The sequence below is a fragment of the Antedon mediterranea genome, chromosome 10, assembly GCF_964355755.1.
Source record: "Antedon mediterranea chromosome 10, ecAntMedi1.1, whole genome shotgun sequence".
NCBI classification, from domain to species: Eukaryota; Metazoa; Echinodermata; class Crinoidea; order Comatulida; family Antedonidae; genus Antedon; species Antedon mediterranea.
This window is the reverse complement of record NC_092679.1, coordinates 14,577,123-14,596,882: the sequence shown is the minus strand read 5'-3', so window position 1 is coordinate 14,596,882 and position 19,760 is coordinate 14,577,123. Positions and strand designations below refer to the sequence as shown.

The window sequence follows — 19,760 nt, the reverse complement described above, 5'->3', positions numbered from 1 at the left end:
AAATTCTTTTCAACCCTTTTGGTTATAGAACATTCTAATTATCATGCCTAATAAATATCCTCATATCGGGTGTTTATTTAATTTTAAATTAAACAAGACACTGAAGAGGCACGGAATAATACGTACACGACGGACGTACGACGAATACACACACGCCCGTCATCATTTACGACATATAGTGGTGATATGATGCAATTTTATAATGGATATAATGATGGGATTGCCTTTCCAGGCTTACAATCAAGAATCGCATCGACACAATGTAGTTGATATGGGGTTTAAAAAGGCACATCGCCTAAACTTTCCCATTATAACTAAACTAAACTAAACTAAACAATCAATGTTCATTGTTATATGTATATAATAATAGTAAACTGAATGTTTATAAATAAATTGTTTTACGTGATTTGTTGCATATAAAATAAAAGACACAGACGTAGCCTACGTTTCCTATAAAATATTTCACATTTTAATAATTATGTACTGTTAAATGACATTATGCTGGATAATACTATAATCTTAAACTATGTTTACATATTATTAATATAGGCCTAATATTAATAATAAATATTCACCAAAGTAAAAATGATCTAGATCGTATAACATCATTTTATCGCGACCAAAATTAAACGCAACCGATTTCGAACGCGACTGATATCATCGTAAAACTCCGGCGGGGTTTCCCCATCTTGAGATGGTGCGTTGTAACGGCGGAGTAATTACGGGGGTTTTCCTCTGGTAAGCTAGCAGTGCGACCGCGGAGTGATTAGTCGGGGGCTTCGTCTCTGATGATGGGAGTGTGCGTGCCGATCGTGTGACCTGAGAGTGAGACTAGGGCCTACATGGCGGGGCTTCCCCCTTTTATGCCTACACGTTCCGTGTTATTTTGTGTATCATTGCGACATTTTACGCACTTGTAAACTATTTTTTAACGTTTTGGGGCGACTTTGCGATAGGGCGACTTTGTGATAGGGCGACTTTGCAATGGGGCGACTTTGCGATGGGGCGACTTTACGATGGGGCGACTTTGCGATGGGGCGACTGTGTCGGGGCGACTTTGTTTTGGGGCGACTTTGCGATGGGGCGACTGTGTAAGGGGCGACTTTGTATGGGGCGACTTTGCGATGGGGCGACTTGACTAGCATCCGCCTAATCTGCCCTTTTTGGAGGCTAAAATATTGTCTGAAATAAGCTATGACCTACAAATATAGCTTAACTATCTGTTAAGGGTGACACTGATGATGGGTAATCAATAAAATATGCTTCTAAATCTACCTTTTTGGCTTGCAATCATAATATCCAGTCTAGCCTAGGCCTAGGCCTGCACGGATCAGGTAGCAAAACGAACGAAGTGAGAGCCAAAGATACTATAGCGCCACGAAGTGGCGCTATACGATCTTTGGTGAGAGCACAGAGGAGGAGGCCTAGGGTGGGCCTAGGTTTCAGGCAGAAAAGAACATCTTGAGTTTGTGTAATTATATATCTATTTATAGTTATTTTAAAATATATCCCTAACATTTAAAAAGTTATATATATTACTGATAATTAATTGTAAGAAGGATACTCTACCTAATGATATTATCAATTAAATGTATTTCCGTACGAAATTAATTATATACGAGGATGGCATAAGTGATAGCTCTCTGTTATCAAAAAACAACTACATACTATACCTGTTATATTAGCATCTATTGTAAACATGAATATATCTGGTGTGCCAATTTACTTTTGGACAACGCATGAATTCATTATAATATCTTACGGACTGATATGTTTTCTATTCCCTTATCAATATCAGAAGAGTATTATAAATTATAAATTTATACAGCGGGAGATTTTGTTTGTTATCTAAAATATCAGGAGAATGATTACATTAGCAGAAGAGCCGGAATTATCGACAGACTCCCTCCATTCGGAAGAGTTTCAGATCTGCGCGCTGTTCTATCCAGGGAGGTGGTTTTCACCTCCCTGTTCTATCTCTGAGGACTTAGTAGCTCAGTAGTTTTTACAAAGATGCGGCCGCGCACCACCACCTATCCTAGGTTTTTTAAATCACGCAATTGCTTGTGCCGAAAAGGTTATAAAAAATAGTACTTTTTTGTTTGTAATGATACATTAAAAAAAATATGTATGCGTTTGAAGAACTATGGGCCCTATTATCGCATCGTTCTTTTTTTTCTAAGACACAACATCTGTAGATGTGTGCCAACCGAACTTATCCACCGGACCAAGCCATAGTCAAATCATTACGATGTCTATAGAAACTTCAATCAGCTTGAAAGAAAAAACACGTCAAGCGGTCGTTACATTTTAAAAGATAAAGATAACGCATAACTTACAATTACCAACTGAGTAGTAGTTCAGAAAGAAGAAATGAATTGTTTAATTGTTGAAAGGGATTTCAGCCTCCTACATTAGCCTATGACCTGATATGTACGTGTTCAGTTTTTGTACAATCACGTTAGCAATAAGTACTAATAATTATAGTAATAGCAATAATGCATTATAGTATTTAAATATAAAATTATATTAATAAAAAAACAAACATTATGTTTGAATAGAACAAAAACAGCAATAGCGACCTCTCTGCAATGTCGAGATTTTTGCCAAAAGCATTTTGACTCGGTGGTGGCTGTATAATTTCGCTATTGAATTTTAGGGGAAAAAAGAATAAAATAATGACATTAAATTTAAATAAATGTTAAGAAAAAAGAAATTAGAAATAATAATGAAATAAATAATTAAACATGCACTCTTTTTTAGAGGATAGGGAAAGAAGGAAACGTCATATGGGAATAGACCAATAGTGATTGCATATTGATCATTGTAGAGGGAAGGCTCGACGTTTGCTCGACCAATGGAATACTGGGATATCCGTTTGTCAGCCATCTTGGATGTGAACTAGGGCTCTGTGAACTTATACCATTGGAATATTGATGAAATTTAAGATGATATATGCTGAAAGAAAACTACGAAATACGTGTGTATTTGAAGAATAATAACTAAGGTTTATCTTGAGGAAATAGGTGGAATTATTGGTAAAATAAAGGGTTTGAGACCCAGGATCATTTCATGATCAGCTGGGTTGTTCCTGCCTGTTGTGTGGTCGTCGTGTACGGTCTCGCAAAACAATCATCGGCAACCATCGTACAGCCAGGCGTTGGCCCAATGTGTTTTCAAAACCATCCAAATTAGCTTATTTGGAATTTAACTTAAAACGTAAAGAAGATGTATTCTGAAAATATTATACCCAATTAATGTGGAATTTATTTTAACTGGAGACTTATCCGTTATACAGTATTTGTTTTAAACGGTTGATTTTGAAAATAAATTGTTTGTGTGTGGGGAACGAAAATAGAATTTTAACCTTTCTTCACTTGATCATAAAAAACAATCCCTCGATAACTTGCACAAAATGTCCAGTAGTAGTAGAACACCAGCACTGACAACTGTAATTGAAGGTCGACCACATCGGACCACCTCAAGGGTAAGATTTTGGTTCATATTTAATAATAATGACATTTTCTCATTTATAATTTACTCCAATTCATACAGCATCAGTAGTGGTAGGCCTAGGCTACATCCATGTCAAGTTAAGTGAATCACCTGTCTCTCTGACTAGCCAAGAAAGGGTTGAATTAGCCCGTCCACCAAGGCCTAGCCTAGTGATCGTATGATAAAGTTTATTCAAAGTCCTGTGTGTGTGACATAAGATATCGGTTGTGTTAACAATTTGGATGCGTTTTAAATCTGTAGCTCGGTAGTAATATTAATAATGCTGCTTTTACTCGATCGAAGTCATAATCATATCGTTTTACTTTACCATTAATTATCAACTTTTATTTTATACTGTACATTATTACCTGTAATAGAGTGATATTTTTACATTCTTTACTTTAGCGATGCTTAATAAAAATTAAAAATATCGGATTTTAATTTTTTTTTATTGCGACCAACATCATCCTAAACCATTAAACTGACTCGCAGAAAATTGTTATTTAAAGTTATTTATTTGTTTGGCCCTATAAAAAGACTATAGGTAAGTATCAGATGATCTTTTGCCACGAAAAGCATGCACATAATTAAGGCCAGAATTTTATAATTTGTCGCTTCTAATAAATATTCCAAAGGCATGCGTTTGTTTCTTTGTATTGTAACTGGTCACTGAACATTGTCTTGAATTCGTCTGCAAGTTTAAACGAGGTATTTCGTCAGCTCAGTCATTGTAGGCCTACATTCGTTGCCACACGCACAGATTGATCCCATTGAATTGAGGAGAAACACAGACATGCACAGTCTTGAAAAATATACTGATGTAGGCCTAGATACAGGGCATGGCAATAACTACTGTAGTGTATGCCATGGCTATTAACCAATCGGATACTGTGAATTAAAAAAGCAATATTATACGATTAACTATACTTTAAATTTCTTCCCATATCGTACTGCAAGATCCAATTGTCATCCACACCACCTAAACATGGTTTACTTTTAGATTTTTTTTATTATATTTCACAAACTATCTTTTACTGTATATTGTACAGCTTACATGCGTCACCCGGTATTTCAGGACTTTGCTATTGTATTTGCTTTTACTGTACAAAATGGTGTGAAAACCGATTTAATTTATTGATACGAGTCTTAGGAAACAAATGTTGGCCAAGTCTATTCAGTATTGAGGTAACCATGTAGAAACAATTGCATTATTATGCATGGATAAACTGTACAGTATGAATAGAAGGAGAAAAGTTCACCTTTACAATGAATAAAATTACCTAGCAATGATTTGCATAACCATGAACTTTTTAAAATGTTATATTTAAGGTTACTGTATTATGTCATCATTAGATATGAAAAATCCAACACAAATATTAATATGACAAGAAGTGATAAAATACATTAAAAAATTGTATAAAAATGAAAATGTGCTATACCGTACTGATACGGGTATAAATCCACCTTCCTTGTACATGAAATTTGTCCGAGTTTGGGAGGTGGGACTATACATACCCGGGGATTTCCCGGTGGATGAACTGAAAATGACGATCCTTCTTCTGGCTACGATCTAGGCTATCTAAAGCTATCTTCCAATGTACAGTAGGCCAAACAATTAGACGGCCAGGTCATCTAGGCCTACTGTAGGCGGTCTAATTGTTCTTACACCTATGATATGCCTATCGTTATAGATTTCACCCAGATTTCTACTTTAACAAGGCCATATACATGGCTGCAGTCACATGCTCAAATTTGAGTTATTGTTTACCGACCGACCATCCAACCAACCATCTATCCAACCGACCGACATAGTGAGCTGTAGAGTAAAGTAAAGGTGTAAAAAGGGTGTTGCTTTTTATATGGTTATCAAGCATGCAGTAGAGTAAAAACAAGGAAGAATGTACATGAAAGCATGTGCAGAACGCGACAATCGGGGCAATTATAGCCTTACAAGTTACAGTACATTGGAACATTTTAGAACAGTTAACTGCATAATTTTAGACTTTAATTTAAATTAGACTATGTATTCTGTTACAAAATAATGTATTATGGCATCTATACTTCGAATTAATGAGTGGACTTATACCCAAATGCCTCATTTTTCATGAAAAAAGTCAAAGTCGAGAGTGGGCTTATACCCGAGTATGCGTCAGTATAGTAATACAGTATTGTGTACTGTTTAAAGGTGGTAGGGCGTTTATTCGAGAAAGATTGGGGGAGGGAAGGGGCGTTGTGATGTGGGAAGGGGTTTGAGGACGGCGTTTATTTGAATCATTACGGTACAGTAGTACTATGTACTGTTTATATTGTCACTTATTATTGTCACTTTTGTAGTCTCAATTTAAATTATTGTACTATAAATTTTTGTTTCAGGACCATAATATATTTGAATTGAATGTAAAACAAAAAACTGTAATCAATATTTTATTTTATATTTTAATTTAGGGAGGAAATGTGAAAACCAAGTCAATTCATAATGCTGTAAGTAAAATTACAAGAAAATATTTCTGATTGTTTTTTAAATAATTTCTAAGGGGGTTTACGGTATAGAGTACCTCAGTTTAGCCTATTCTCAGAGCATTTAGTAAGTCTGAATGGGCTTTACTAATGTAAGTCTATAGTATGTATTGTAAATTTGATTTTGCCTTTTAATTCGATTTGGGTCAAAGATGAGTGTAATTAATTATGGACTGAATTAAAATAAAAAACGTCATTTTTTTGTTAATTAAATGTTTGTTTCAAATAATCTGTAACAAGACAGGTTCAACAGAAACTGAAATTCTAATTTGTTCTATCAATCTGTTTTATAGGGTGGTGGTGATTCCCACGATGGCAATGTATCTAGTCGTTCATCTCGTCCACGGGCGACGGATGACGGACCACATATTGGAAAATACAGACTTCTAAAAACATTAGGAAAAGGTAACTTTGCCAAGGTTAAGTTGGCAAAGCATATACCAACAGGAAAAGAGGTAGGTTTTCATGTTCAAGTGTATTTTTAGTATTGTATAATATTCAAGAATGTCTACTGTTAAATTTAGTCAGTATTCTTGTAATTGGATGCCGATTTATACACTGTAAACAGTCTACTGTATAGCCTGTTTTCTACTAGTTAAATCTATATGATGACGATGGTACATGGGATGGTTCCCATTAAAGGGCGTGGTTTGGACGATACCATTATCTGATAAGGGTGCTCTTCGGTTTTCTTTTAGTAAATATATTTCTCTCTTTAGAGAGAAAGGCTACTGTAGTGTAGGTTTATCCAAGTAAGCGGCACTCATAGACTACCAACACCACTGTTTGGTTTGTGCAATTTATCAAGATTTGAGAGTCATTGGTATGAGTATTAATTAATATTTACATTTAGGTTTTTGTAATAATATAAAAAAAAAAAAATGAGAAACCAAACAGAATACACACTTTTATAAAATTGCTGTGACTGCCAAGCTCAAATTTTTTAGGTCAGCAAATTCAGATATCAAGAGTGTTGGGTGGATTTTGTGTTGAAATTAGGCTGAGTAGAATGACTTAGTGGAAGATTTAAAATTATTATAATTATATCCATGCCAATTTTTTTGGGCCATATTTTAACTGAAATTCCAGGGCAGGATTTTGCCTAGAGTGATACAGTAGCTTATAAAATTCCAAATAAATAAACAAATGGTTTGTACAATGTTTTACATTGCATGTTTTTAACATTTAAACAGAAAACAATAGATTAGTAAACAACATTTGAATCCGGTAAATGAAAAAGTCGTGTTGGTTCATACCTGGAACATCCTGGTTGTGTGCTATATTGGACCTACAGTAAACATCAACAATGTAAAATACATTGTTGCTTTTTTTGTTGTCTTCTTTCTTCTTATTGAGTTGTGTTTTTCTTTTTTAAGACGGCACAAATTTTGTTAATTTTAAATTTTTGTATTTGTTTATTTATTTATTTTTGTATTAAATTTATTATTTTGTTAATGTTACTTGAACATTCTTGTTTTTGATGACATTATGTAGTTTGCCTTATGGCAGCCATCTTGTGTTTATTGAACCACAGAGATGTTATGCTTCCTGGTTTGTTGAGATGTATTTTGTTGAGTAAAGGAAGACAATTGTCAGGTTTAGTCCTCTCTTTAATAAGAGCTAGGCCTAGCTTAGTACAGTAAAACAAACATGAGTGATGACCACACCAACCACTTCTTGCAGCCATTTACATTTGCCTTTTGTTATGTTGACATCTAAACAATATCAACATTATGGGTGATGACCACACCAACCACTTCTTGTAGCCATTTACATTTGCCTTTTGTTATGTTGACATCTAAACAAAATCAACATTATGGGTGATGACCACACCAACCACTTCTTGCAGCCGTTTACATTTGCCTTTTGTTATGTTGACATCTAAACAAAATCAACATTATGGGTGATGACCACACCAACCACTTCTTGCAGCCGTTTACATTTGCCTTTTGTTATGTTGACATCTAAACAAAATCAACATTATGGGTGATGACCACACCAACCACTTCTTGCAGCCGTTTACATTTGCCTTTTGTTATGTTGACATCTAAACAAAATCTGCCTCGTTCTTTGTGGTTCTTTTAGTATTTAAATAACTAAAAGGATTTTTCAATTAAAGTACTGTAGTTCTCCTTAACTACTGTACCATGTGGTATTTAGTTTTAACCTAAAGGCCAATTTACACAGACGAGCGCTAACGGTAAGCAGAAAGCCATAGTGCTTGTCCCATGTAGAATGTGTATCTACATCTTGAGTGGTTTCCCCCTTAAACCGCTTGTCTGTCCACGTTGTCTGTAAATGGTCATAAGAAATATAGATTCTATATTTTGTTTGTTTACTGTTAACGCTCATCTGTGTGAATTGAACTTAAGGCTGTGTTTCGCGCAGCCAAAAATGAACTGATAATTAATCGATAAACTGCCTATGGAAACGGGGTTTTACCAATTCCACTTGAGAAAAATTAACTGATAATTATCTAATTCAAATCGCATAATTATCAGATAAATGCGATAATGTTTAACCTTTGACCTGAAGGACAAATTTTAATTAACTTATTTATTACAATTTTTTTTTTTAACAATTGTTTTTTCGGCTGCTGAAACATTGCCTAAGTATTCAAATAGTTCTGTTCCAGTAGCAGTACTCTTAAAACAGAATGAACCAATTTAGATTAAATAACAACTGTACCGTACTCAAAATCAAGATTAGCGTGAACGTATTAAAATTGTCATACTTAATATAAGTATAGAAATCTTCACACTTTAGTCATTCACTTCTGAATTTTGTATAGGATTCAAATGTGTAGCCTGGAGTTTTTTAAGGCCACCAGACTTAATCCAGGTCCAGTTTGAATGTACAGTAGCTTAAAGTACTGTACAAAGACTACTCAGATTGGTTTCATTAAATAATGTAATTTTCCTCCTTGTGTCCAAATTTAGTAGGGTGGCTGGGATTATATTTTGCTATTGTGAAACATGGTAAAATTATATTGCATCAGGTAATGCTATAGCCAAGAGTCAGATCAACTTGATATAATGCTTACAAGTTACTGTCTATATTAAAATCCAGATTTTTAAGTCTTTCACAGAATTTCAGTAGCTTTGTGCAGTTTAGTTGCTTTACATTGGCCGTGACCTCGCAGGCTTGACATTTGAAATACTATTAAAAATCTTGTGATTTGTATGTACATTAGGCATATTGTCATGCTCTCTTGAGTTCTAGGTTTTAATAAGTAATTAGTGTTGTCAAAGCAGAGCAAAGAAATGATACTGTACAGTACATATTATCAAAAACCAATACATGCACTGATTATGTTTAAATAACATAGTATAAAACGGACTCCAAATAACAAGCAAGCCATGATTTGACGTTTCAATCTTTATTTGATCATTATCATTTTATTTCGATAATTTTTTTTTTTCAATATATTTGTTGTGATTTGTTCTAATGATTTCAGTTTGTTTCATTCATTTAATAATTTGTTTTTACCAAAAAAATTAAATAGCTACAGGTAATTAAACATTGAGTAAACAAAATAAAATAAAATGTTAAGATAAAAGAATAATCAGTGTAAAAAAGTGTAAACAAATTTTATTGTTCAAATTCGTAATTTACAACAATACAGTATGAAAAGAAATGATGGTACGTTAAGATGTTGCCATTAGAGGGCGCAGTTAGCAGACTGTTCCATTAAAATTCATTTTTTTCTTTCACATCATGGTAAAGAGCTAATGTTGGTTTGTCCAGGTAATGAGCGGCATTTACAGTCTACCAACATCATTGTTGATTTGTGTAATTTGATCAGTTTAATTCAAAATTTAATTATGACCATTCGGGCACGTTGTTTAAGTTGCCACAAAAAATACAACAAATTTCAATTGTAGTTGATTGACCCGGATATCTGGTACAATAGTAGTAATACATAGGATTAAAACATAGTAATGAGAGGGAAGTCATGATTCAACGTTTCGATCTTTATTGGAATGATTGAGTAGTACAGTACAGGACAGAATTATTGCAAAAATCCCAACGCATTCAACACGTTGTCGTTGCGTTGTGTTTGCGTTGCGTTGAACGGCTTTCAACGTTTAGTTGTTTATTCAACGAAAGTCATTATCAGCATGTCAAGTAAACAATTAGTTATTTCAACGCTAGCTGCTGCAGCACTAGACTGGCCGATTGCACGCCTGAACGATCAGTAACAACAACAGGCAAAATACCTATCGGCAGTCACTACCAGATATTTTAATATAAATAAAATATATATGAAGCTTAGATATATTTTTAAGTATTGAACGGACAGTTACCAAATAAAACACACAGTGATATTTCCCAGTGTTTAGTGAAGGAAAACATCGAATAATAAGGTCGATGCCAAGTCTAACAGTTAACACTGTACTGTAGGCCTTCCGGGGAAAACACGATCTCACGTCGTAAAATCAAACAACGTGGAAATTACTGACATCAACACACGAGGCCGCCACCCTGGTTTCCTCAAGAAAAACACCACGTGTGTTATGACGTATTTAACGATCGTTAATGACGACGAAGTAATTAATTTTATTTAGACCTACATTTTTTAGCTGTTCGAGATTCAAGAGATAAAGTTAAAATATTGTTTCTCTATTTTGGTTTTTATTTTATAATTGTCCCATTGTTTGTTGTAATGTAATTTGAAAGAACTAAAAAATTTGACGTGTCCGACACCCATGAACCAATTTAAATCTTTATAAATCGAACAACATTACATTTTTAAGTACAAAAAGCGTTTTGAATACGTTAACAATAGAGCGTGTTGAATGTGTTGAACCCGTTGACCGTTCATTGACGACGTTAGACAATTGAATCCCATAGCGTTGAACGCGTTGAAAACGTTGCGCGTTTTGAAAAGCATCACACTGTAAACTGATTAAAATGTTGGCTGTTCGCTCGCATATTCTCGCAACTCCCATCCTATTCATACAGTTTCAGGAGGAGGCCAATATAATTATATTAAGAAACAAAACAATAGTATGTTAAAGAGAAAACGCCTAAACCTCGCCTGTAATAATATATTGTCTTGCATCAGAATAAAGTGGTTCTTTATTCTGAATTGTTTGGTTATTCAAATATTTGTGGGTTACACCTTGGCGTGAATAATATGGTATGGCACAGGTTTTGATTTTAAAGAAAACGCCTAAAATTGCCTATTGTCATCAAATTGGTCATTCCTATTTCTTGGTTATTATATTTAACGCTTTTCTCTGCATGGGTTACGTTAGGCATCACAATAATTAATTTATAATATAATACATGATAATGATATATTTATGGATAATAATAAAACTAAACGATTTTTTCCCTTTTAATTATTTCATAATGAATGAACTCTTCACCTTTCGATCAGTTCGTCCCTCACGTCACGAAAAGCATGCGTGAAAAAGACGACGACCATGCTGGATCGTTATGACTATGTTGGTGGTGTATTGTTGCCTTCCATGGCGGCGGGTGTAGGCTACGTTGTTTTTATAAATAATCGAGAAAAATGTAGTACAGTACTGCGAAGTTTTTAGTTTGGAAATAATTAATTACGATGTGATCTAGCCTCCAAGATTCACCGCCGCCTTAACTTTGGTATTTAATACTCCAGTTAATATAGGCACACAGTAATTAAGGACATGACCACTACTTTTAACTGCGATGGCAGACGTGGCTCATATACACACGGGGCCTACTCGTTAGTAGTAGGCCTAGCCTAGTGTAATATATTAAGCTAGGTTTCCGCGGAAAAATACACATTATGTTTGTTTTCTTAAATATTTGTAATACTGTATTTTATACTATTACTACTACTACTAATACACACTGGCAATCTGTAAATACCATACGAATCCGATTGTTCGTTATTTCAACGCAAACTCAACGCAACACATTGTGTTGGTTGAATAAACAGTTCAACGAACTCAACACTTTCAACGCCAACGGACAACGCAGTTTCAACGCGTTGTCAACACTTTAACAATGCGTTGAATGCGTTCAAAATCTGCAATAATTCTGTCCGGTACTGTAGTCATAATATTATTAACAAATTAATAACTAACTAACTATAACTGACTAACTTTTAAATCTCCCAATCTTTCCTCTTAAGTTATCCATCATATCCTAAGTAGTTTAGTGAATTGTTTATAATGTATTCTTTGATACTGTACACAGTGATAAAATCACAGATCTTTGTTTAACAAGGTATTGTTAAATTAATTAGCTTGATTAATTAGCATAGTTGAGTGTGAGTTGACCTTGGAGTCTGCTTGTTCAAATTATCAGCTAATTATATGACTGAATCACTTGAATTTCTGCATTGATGGTTTATGAATGATGATACTTTATAAGTTTCTGGAATAAGCCTAAATACATTTTGTAAGCTACAGTAGGTGAAATTGCAATTCCAATATTCTGTACTGTACATGTTTAGAGAATTTCTGACACTGACAGAAGGCCTGCTTTACAATGAATATAATTTTCTCAGTACAATTTAGTGTAATTATTAAGCAACCTATGTGGATAGTGGAATGATTTTAATATTAAAATCACATTAGGTGTTTTAATACATTGATTGAAATGTCGATACAAACATTGGATAATGATTGTAGCCTATTAGTTCGGATGAATTGTTCAAATTTGTTTTAATTGCTAGCTGAATTTAAATGTTAAACAATTAGCTATTGCTTGAAACTTGAATTTATTAGAAAAGTCTACCTGTAGTTTGTGCCTCCAATAGGTTAATGTACCTGGGTAAACTGAAAATAGCCCTCTCCTAAGAAATATAATTAAGGAAAAGAACTGGGACGCTCCAACTTGAGACTGTACCATTATCCAATACGGATGTTTCTCAATACATTTGTATGGTATAAAAATTGCATTTTGGTTTATCCAGATAAGTGGATTGATACTATAAACAACATCAATTTGTTTAGCCTGGGCAATATTTTGATAAAAAAAAATGTAAAAATTGTACATGATTAGTTGTTTGAAACTTAAATTTGAACTTAAACTATGAATATGGACCATTCCAGTGGATTTGAAATATATACCTGTGCACTTAAATGATAATTTAAAAATACTAATAAGAGAAATGATTGTTACTGAATAATGTGATGCCATTGCCATCATGGTGATTATTTATTCTGTTTCGTAACATATTGCATTTAAATATGACTCATTCATTTTATACGATGATCTAGAGGCGCTGCACTTGGCTTAGTTGACATGCTGTCATGTAGATTTAGTGTCACTGAGAAATTAGTCTAATCATTATCATACTTAAATTGTATCCATGGTAATTTTTGTAGTCTTGTATTTAAAAAAAAATATTGCGAGTACTTTATGAATGAAATAATGCCCATTACTTACACTACAGCAGCATTGTACTGTAAAGCCTCATTCGCACTTGATTAAATTATAGGCAGATTTTACCGAGATCTCGGTAAAGTTTCCGAAGGTAAAATCTTACCATCATTCGCACTTGGATTGTTCCACTTGGTTAGTTTAACCTCAACTATTAAAACAGCCTAAACAAGTAACTATTGAGGGCGCAATATTGTGACCTTCATCGTGACCTTTACTTCCACATTGTCAAAAATCGGTGACTACTTCTTCGCATGCAGCTAAAGTAAAATGACGTCACGTTTGAGTCTGCGCGCATATGATGCAAAAGGAATATTTGTCACCACGTCTCTCTTGCGCGCTCATGATTTTACCAAATAAGCGCGTAGCTATACAATCTTTGATTTTACAAAATGTTTTCAGTGATAAATGATGGTGCGATCGGTGGTACGGAAAATAAAATTATTCCGATATTGTTCCCGATAACAAAGAAGCAGATTAAATATAGTTGTTTATTTGACTCATTTGGCTTAATTAATAGATGCCTATGCCTTGAAAGATTTTCTGTGATACTACCTACTCACTAGTGGCCTAACTAAAGTAAAATACAGTATTTGAGTAGTACTTTATTAATATATTAGTACACTACACACTATCAGGCCATATCCATCCTCCTTCATCGTTACGGCGTGGCATCGTGCAGCATACTATGCTGGGTTAGTGTACATCTGCACGATGCCGGCCACGGCTAACTACGCTTCCCACCCTAGCTAGTATGCACTGCGCTGCCACTAGGCCTACCTAGCCTATTTCGGATCTCATGTCTTCCAACATCTGAAAATACATAATGTACTAATACTGTACATTATTGTTATTATTCTTTATTCGCACTGGAAGTATCTAGGCTTTCCTGTTAAAATTAAATATATTATTTATTATCCTCAGCAGTAGTGAAAACAATTATATTTTGTTGTATATGCCGTGATTTTAATTGTTAAAAACATGATCGTCAGTCGATGGCTCTCGAGTTTCGATAAATCTCGCGTCGCGCGTGGTGTGGAAAACACGCTCAGCAAGTTTACTTCATTTAATATGCAGGATACAGTACTCTGCTTTAACGTGACGTCATTTTACTTTAGCTGCATGCGAAGAAGTAGTCACCTCAAAAATCGCGCGAACGGTAAACCATTTTGAGAAACAAAGCTAGCTGTAGAGAACGTATAACGATGGCAGACAAAAGGAAGAAGAAAACTGAAATAAGAAAAAGAAACTGGAGCCATGCGGAGACGCATGCTCTTATTGAAATATGGGGCCAGAAATCCCATCAAGAAGGATTCGAGGGAATGAAGTACAATTCGAGGGTTTGGGGCAGTATCACCCGAGAATTGCTGGAAGCCTTTCCAGATTGCCCATACAAGACATGGGAATCTGTACGGGATAGAATTGAATATCTAAAAAAAAAATACCGTGCCGCCAAAAAATTAAACAATAGCAGCGGACGTGGACGGACGACATCGCCGTTTTACAACGAGATCGATGAGATTCTTGGTAAGTGATCAAGCCTACTTACAAATTGAAAATATGTAAACTAGTAATACTAATAGGCCTAGGCCTATATATAGTAATGTTCAGTAATTGTAAAATATGAATTACTTATGTTGCATTCACCGCAGGGAGAAGACCAATGAATAATGTTAAGGCCTACCACCACATGGACGCCGATCTGAGTGGGTCAGATGAAGAGGTTACGGTTCATGTGGGGGAGGTTTCAGAGCCACCAAACCAAGCTGAACCTGGTTCATCAGGGATGGAGTTAACAGGCCTGGATTCAACAAGCCTGGATGAAGAGAACAGAGGTATGGTCTAACTATTGCTTTTAATTTATATCTAGTTTATTTTGTTCTAAATAAAAAGAGTATTTAAAATAATTAGAATCAAAAGTTCAAATCTGATCTTTTTATTTGTTTAACAGATTCTGACACTTCATTTGAAGTTCCGCCGCCAGAAAATGAGAACCCACTGCTTGATGGCTCGCTCGATGAAGGTCCCGCAAAAAAAAAAATAAAACTTAAAAGTACAGAGCGCAAGACTGAAGCAAAACATGATGGTAATTATGTTGTATTTTAATTTGTTTAAAAATTGGCTGAACATCCCCTAATTTCATAGCATGATTTTACTGTGATCTATGTTGTATTGTTTTTATTAGGGTCAGTTTTTAGAAAGAGAAGAGGAAAGAAATCCCAAATGGAAGATGCCCTCGATAAGTCAATTTCCAAACTGATTGACTATCAACAAACGCAGAACAATCAAACAACAAATACTCTAATGGAAATGGAAAGGGAACGCCTCCAATGGGAGAAGAGTTTAGAAGAAGAAAGAAAACGAAATGAAGCAGTGAGAGAAGAAAGGGAGGAAAGGCGCAGGCAAGAAAACAATCAATTCCTGTTGCAGTTGGCAGGTATTCTTGGTAATGCAATGCAAAATTTTGGCAGCAATTCTGGAGGCAATACTGGCGGCAACCACTTTCCTCCAAACAATTATGCCCCAAACAATTATGCCCCAAATAATTATGGACCAAACAATGAAACACCACCTACATTTTGGCAAGATCCCCGAAACATGTAAAGTTTAACAAATGTTGTTACCATTACTACCATTAATTCAAACCAAAGTTCCTTAATATTTAAACAGTTCCCTAACCAATATATTTTGTAGTGCAAAAACACCTTGTAAAGTTTACTTGTAAATAAAATCAAATCCAACTATAACAAATTTTCAATATGCAAGTCAAATTGTTCATATCTGTGTTTGTGTTTAAAAACAACTATTGGTGCTAATACATTTTATTTGTATTTTAATTTTTTATATTTTTACATTTATTGTACATTTACTACAGTATTTACATTTTATATATATATTATATCACCTTGCCTTGTTTTATTCTAGCCAAAAGTTCACATCTATAATACAATAATACATTTTAATAGGGTATTTTCTGTATGTGTGACAGAATGCAAACATAGTGATCTTTCATTTTTATCACAAAACATGTGTTGGTGCTAACTTGTATTGTCTTTCTTTATATTAATGTTATTAAAATTATCAGTGTTGAGAAGTATTGTGTTTTTATTATTGATGTTCTGTTATGCATCATTCAAGTTGTACTAAAGAACAATGTCTGTTACAGTTGCTCAGGAGTTGGCACATCTTCATGATTAAGGGTATGAAAACAAAAACACAAACTGCAATTTAAAAGCAACTTTGTATTGTTTTATTAGCCTGTAACCTACTCCAAATTTAATATACACAACATTCTTATTACATTGCATTTGCTAATTTATCTAGTGGGATAGTACTGGTACATTTTGCAACCAAATCAGACAATTATTGATGAATCTAATATGGGTGATTAATAAAATATTGTGTAAGGGTTGAGCGAATTTGGTTTTCATCGACAGCATTCTCATCTGGATGGTATTCATTACCAGCTGGTTGGTCAAGCCCATTGTCTACATGCTCTTCATAGTCCATGTTCCAAATTTCACAGAAATTATGTAGGACAATGCAGGCAGTAACGACGATGTGAATATTTTGTGAATTGGTATCATTTCGCTTCATAATTGATCGCCACCTTCCCTTTAACCTACCAAATGTATGCTCAACTATTATGCGCGTACGTGATAATCTTTCATTAAAACGTTTTTGGGATTGGTTAGCTAAACCCTCGGGATACGGCTTCATAAGAAATTTTGATAGTGGATAGGCAGAATCACCAAGTAATACAATTGGAATTTCTTTATTATCAATTGTTTTTGTAAGTGGGGGGTAGAATGTTCCGGCTGTAAGCTTTTTGAATAGTTTTGAAGATTCATACACATATGCATCGTGGCACTTACCAGGATGGCCAACATCAAAGTCTATAAACTTATATTCATGATCCACAAGACCTTGCAAAACAACACTGTACCAACCCTTCCTGTTATAGTAGTCAGTATGATATTTTTTGGGTGCAATAATAGGAATGTGTGACCCATCAATGGCCCCACCACACATAGGAAAACCAAATTTATGTTCAAAAATTTGAAGCATTCTTTGAACTTCGTCACCTTTGGGGCGCTTAACATACATGGGTTTAAGGTTTGTACATAAAGCAATACATACATCCCAAAATGCTTCATAGGCAGTGGTCATACCCACACCAAATAGGTTACTTATTGTTCTGAAACTTTCACCGGTGGCCAAACGGTACAAAGTCATAGCAACTAATTTTATGACGGATACAGGCCGTCTCATCCGGGTGTCCATACGTACAATGTGTGGGTGTAACTGGTTGCAGAGTAGGTGGAATGGGCCTCTGGTCATCCGGAAGTTTGCATACCACTGTTGATCATCATACTGCATCAGACAGTCAATATCCCACCACTGCGTACTGCGGTTCCTACTCCAAATTGATGCTGCAGGTGCACACAATGCAGCCACTAAAAACACAATGATAAATTTGCTTATAAATTAATTATATATATATTAATAATAACAAATTGAATAAGCTTTTAGTTTATTTTCATTGGATTTTTATTTTTTTAATAGCATACTACTGTATGTGATAGAATTTTCTCTTCTTTCCGTCCGTATGGGCTACCACTACAGATCCATAGTACATACAGTATTACTGGTGTCAGTGATACTAGGCCTAGTGTAGGCATAGCATATTCTATATTATTATAGAGCTGGCCTGGGCTAGGCTACATACAGAGTACTACTACTAGTACTAGCCTATTCTATTTCATTCATTTTCTTAATATTTTTATACATTTACAAATTATCATACTGTAACTTACGAACTCCAGATATAAAAATTGCTATATTTATGATAGTTTCAGATCGGGCTTGTTGTTGTTCGCAAACCATTGATTTGATCAAGCGAAACCGCCGCCTTGCTTGGTCATTTCTTCGTCTGATTATAACACGGTCAGCTGCTGCATCATCATCGCCGTCCAGATCAGGCCTCCTCCGAGGGTTATTGTCTGGCCTAGTAGGCCTACCAAGGCGTAACAAATCGTTCAAAATATAATTTATATCAACCATTCTACAGGGGAAGCAATCGACTAACCGACAGAGTAAAATAATATCAAAAGTTATAATAAAATTATCGAAAATTCAACAGACGTACAGAAATCTCGCGCGTATTTGTTGTTTTCCTGTCTTAGGTCATATGAATTGTACGCATGCGTTATTGTTCAACAAAGCGATAAAGGTCAACCAATTAGAAGCAATCTCAGTAACCTCGGTAGGTTTAACCGATTCCCGCTGTTCGCACTGGATTATTCAGGCCGGTTAATCTCCCTCGGTCAGTTTTCCTGGGCACATTTCACTCCAGAAAACTAACCGCCGTGAAAGGGTAAGTTTAACGGAGTGAGACTTCCTGGGATGTACGCACTGGACTTTTTCCGGTCAAACTAACATACATGTCGGTTAGTTTGACTGAATTAAGTCCAGTGCGAATGAGGCTTATGAGAGGTGCATTTCTGGACAACAGTTTGGGAATATCAGTCTGTTTTACAATAATTACAATTGAATTGAATTGAATTGAAATATATATTTATAAGTGAAGTGAAATAAACAAGAATTATACAGTTCTACAGTATACTAACTGTACACAAGGATTTGAATTGTAAAGCTCTGTCTACGCTATCAACGTTAAGTGACAAAAAAAATATGATGTGCCCATATATGGACATGATGATATAATATCATTATCATATTTAAGCATAATCACTACCATATTTGGGCACAACACACTTTTTTTGTCAAAGTTTGATTGTGTAGACAAAGCTTTAGAATAGACCGTTTAATTTATAACAACGGAGAAACCGAGTTAAATAACTGATGATTTTTGACTACCACTTTCATCTTGTCTGCTGCGGAGTAGAGCAATTATAATACTTACAATAGGACGTGTGGCTCAAATCTAACTCCAACATAGGTGTTTGATCCAAAAAATTACCTGGGAAATAATGTAAAGCGCATTGAGACTGAGAGCTTGCTTATGCGCTATATAAGAATGAATTATTATAGATACAGTTGTCTTTGTGTAAATCAGATAGAATGCAGTATGAAAAGAATGAGGACCTTTTTGACCCATGGAATTGTGGTTTTGGGAAACTTTCATTTTGGTTTTGCCAAAGTTGGCTACAACAACCAATTTTTATAAATCTACTGTAACAATACTAACTGAATGGATTCCGTCACACCAGCCACACTTTACTGTGTGTTCTTTTATTATGCCTGATTAGGTCCTATTTCTGCTTGACTCAATTCCATATTTTAGCTTGACTTGTTTCCTATCCCAGTTGTTTCATATTAGACATGTCTGAATACACTTGACC

At 34.8% G+C, this 19,760-nt stretch overlaps 3 protein-coding genes across 12 annotated transcripts in view; 2 read left to right on the top strand and 1 right to left on the bottom strand.

Moving 5' to 3' along the window:
• The first annotated feature begins 2,881 nt into the window (after positions 1–2,881).
• LOC140060721 (MAP/microtubule affinity-regulating kinase 3-like) overlaps positions 2,882–19,760 on the top strand; it is a 73,316-nt gene continuing 56,437 nt past the window's right edge. For all 10 annotated transcript variants that reach the window (XM_072107052.1, XM_072107051.1, XM_072107045.1 and 7 more), the window contains exons 1-3: positions 2,882–3,487; positions 5,941–5,976; positions 6,306–6,467. In XM_072107052.1, the coding sequence (XP_071963153.1) occupies positions 3,416–3,487; positions 5,941–5,976; positions 6,306–6,467 (270 nt within the window). In that variant the 5' untranslated portion in view covers positions 2,882–3,415. The remainder of the gene's footprint in view (positions 3,488–5,940; positions 5,977–6,305; positions 6,468–19,760) is intronic.
• Positions 13,643–16,411, top strand: LOC140060583 (uncharacterized). The gene is made up of 4 exons (XM_072106862.1): positions 13,643–14,922; positions 15,048–15,230; positions 15,347–15,481; positions 15,581–16,411. The coding sequence occupies exons 1-4, from the start codon at positions 14,601–14,603 to the stop codon at positions 15,997–15,999; spliced, it is 1,059 nt and encodes a 352-aa protein (XP_071962963.1). The 5' UTR covers positions 13,643–14,600; the 3' UTR covers positions 16,000–16,411.
• LOC140060444 (uncharacterized) lies at positions 16,623–18,879 on the bottom strand. Its single transcript, XM_072106658.1, has 2 exons — positions 18,213–18,879; positions 16,623–17,852 (listed from the first exon to the last, which is right to left on the bottom strand). The coding sequence occupies exons 1-2, from the start codon at positions 18,457–18,459 to the stop codon at positions 16,771–16,773; spliced, it is 1,329 nt and encodes a 442-aa protein (XP_071962759.1). The 5' UTR covers positions 18,460–18,879; the 3' UTR covers positions 16,623–16,770.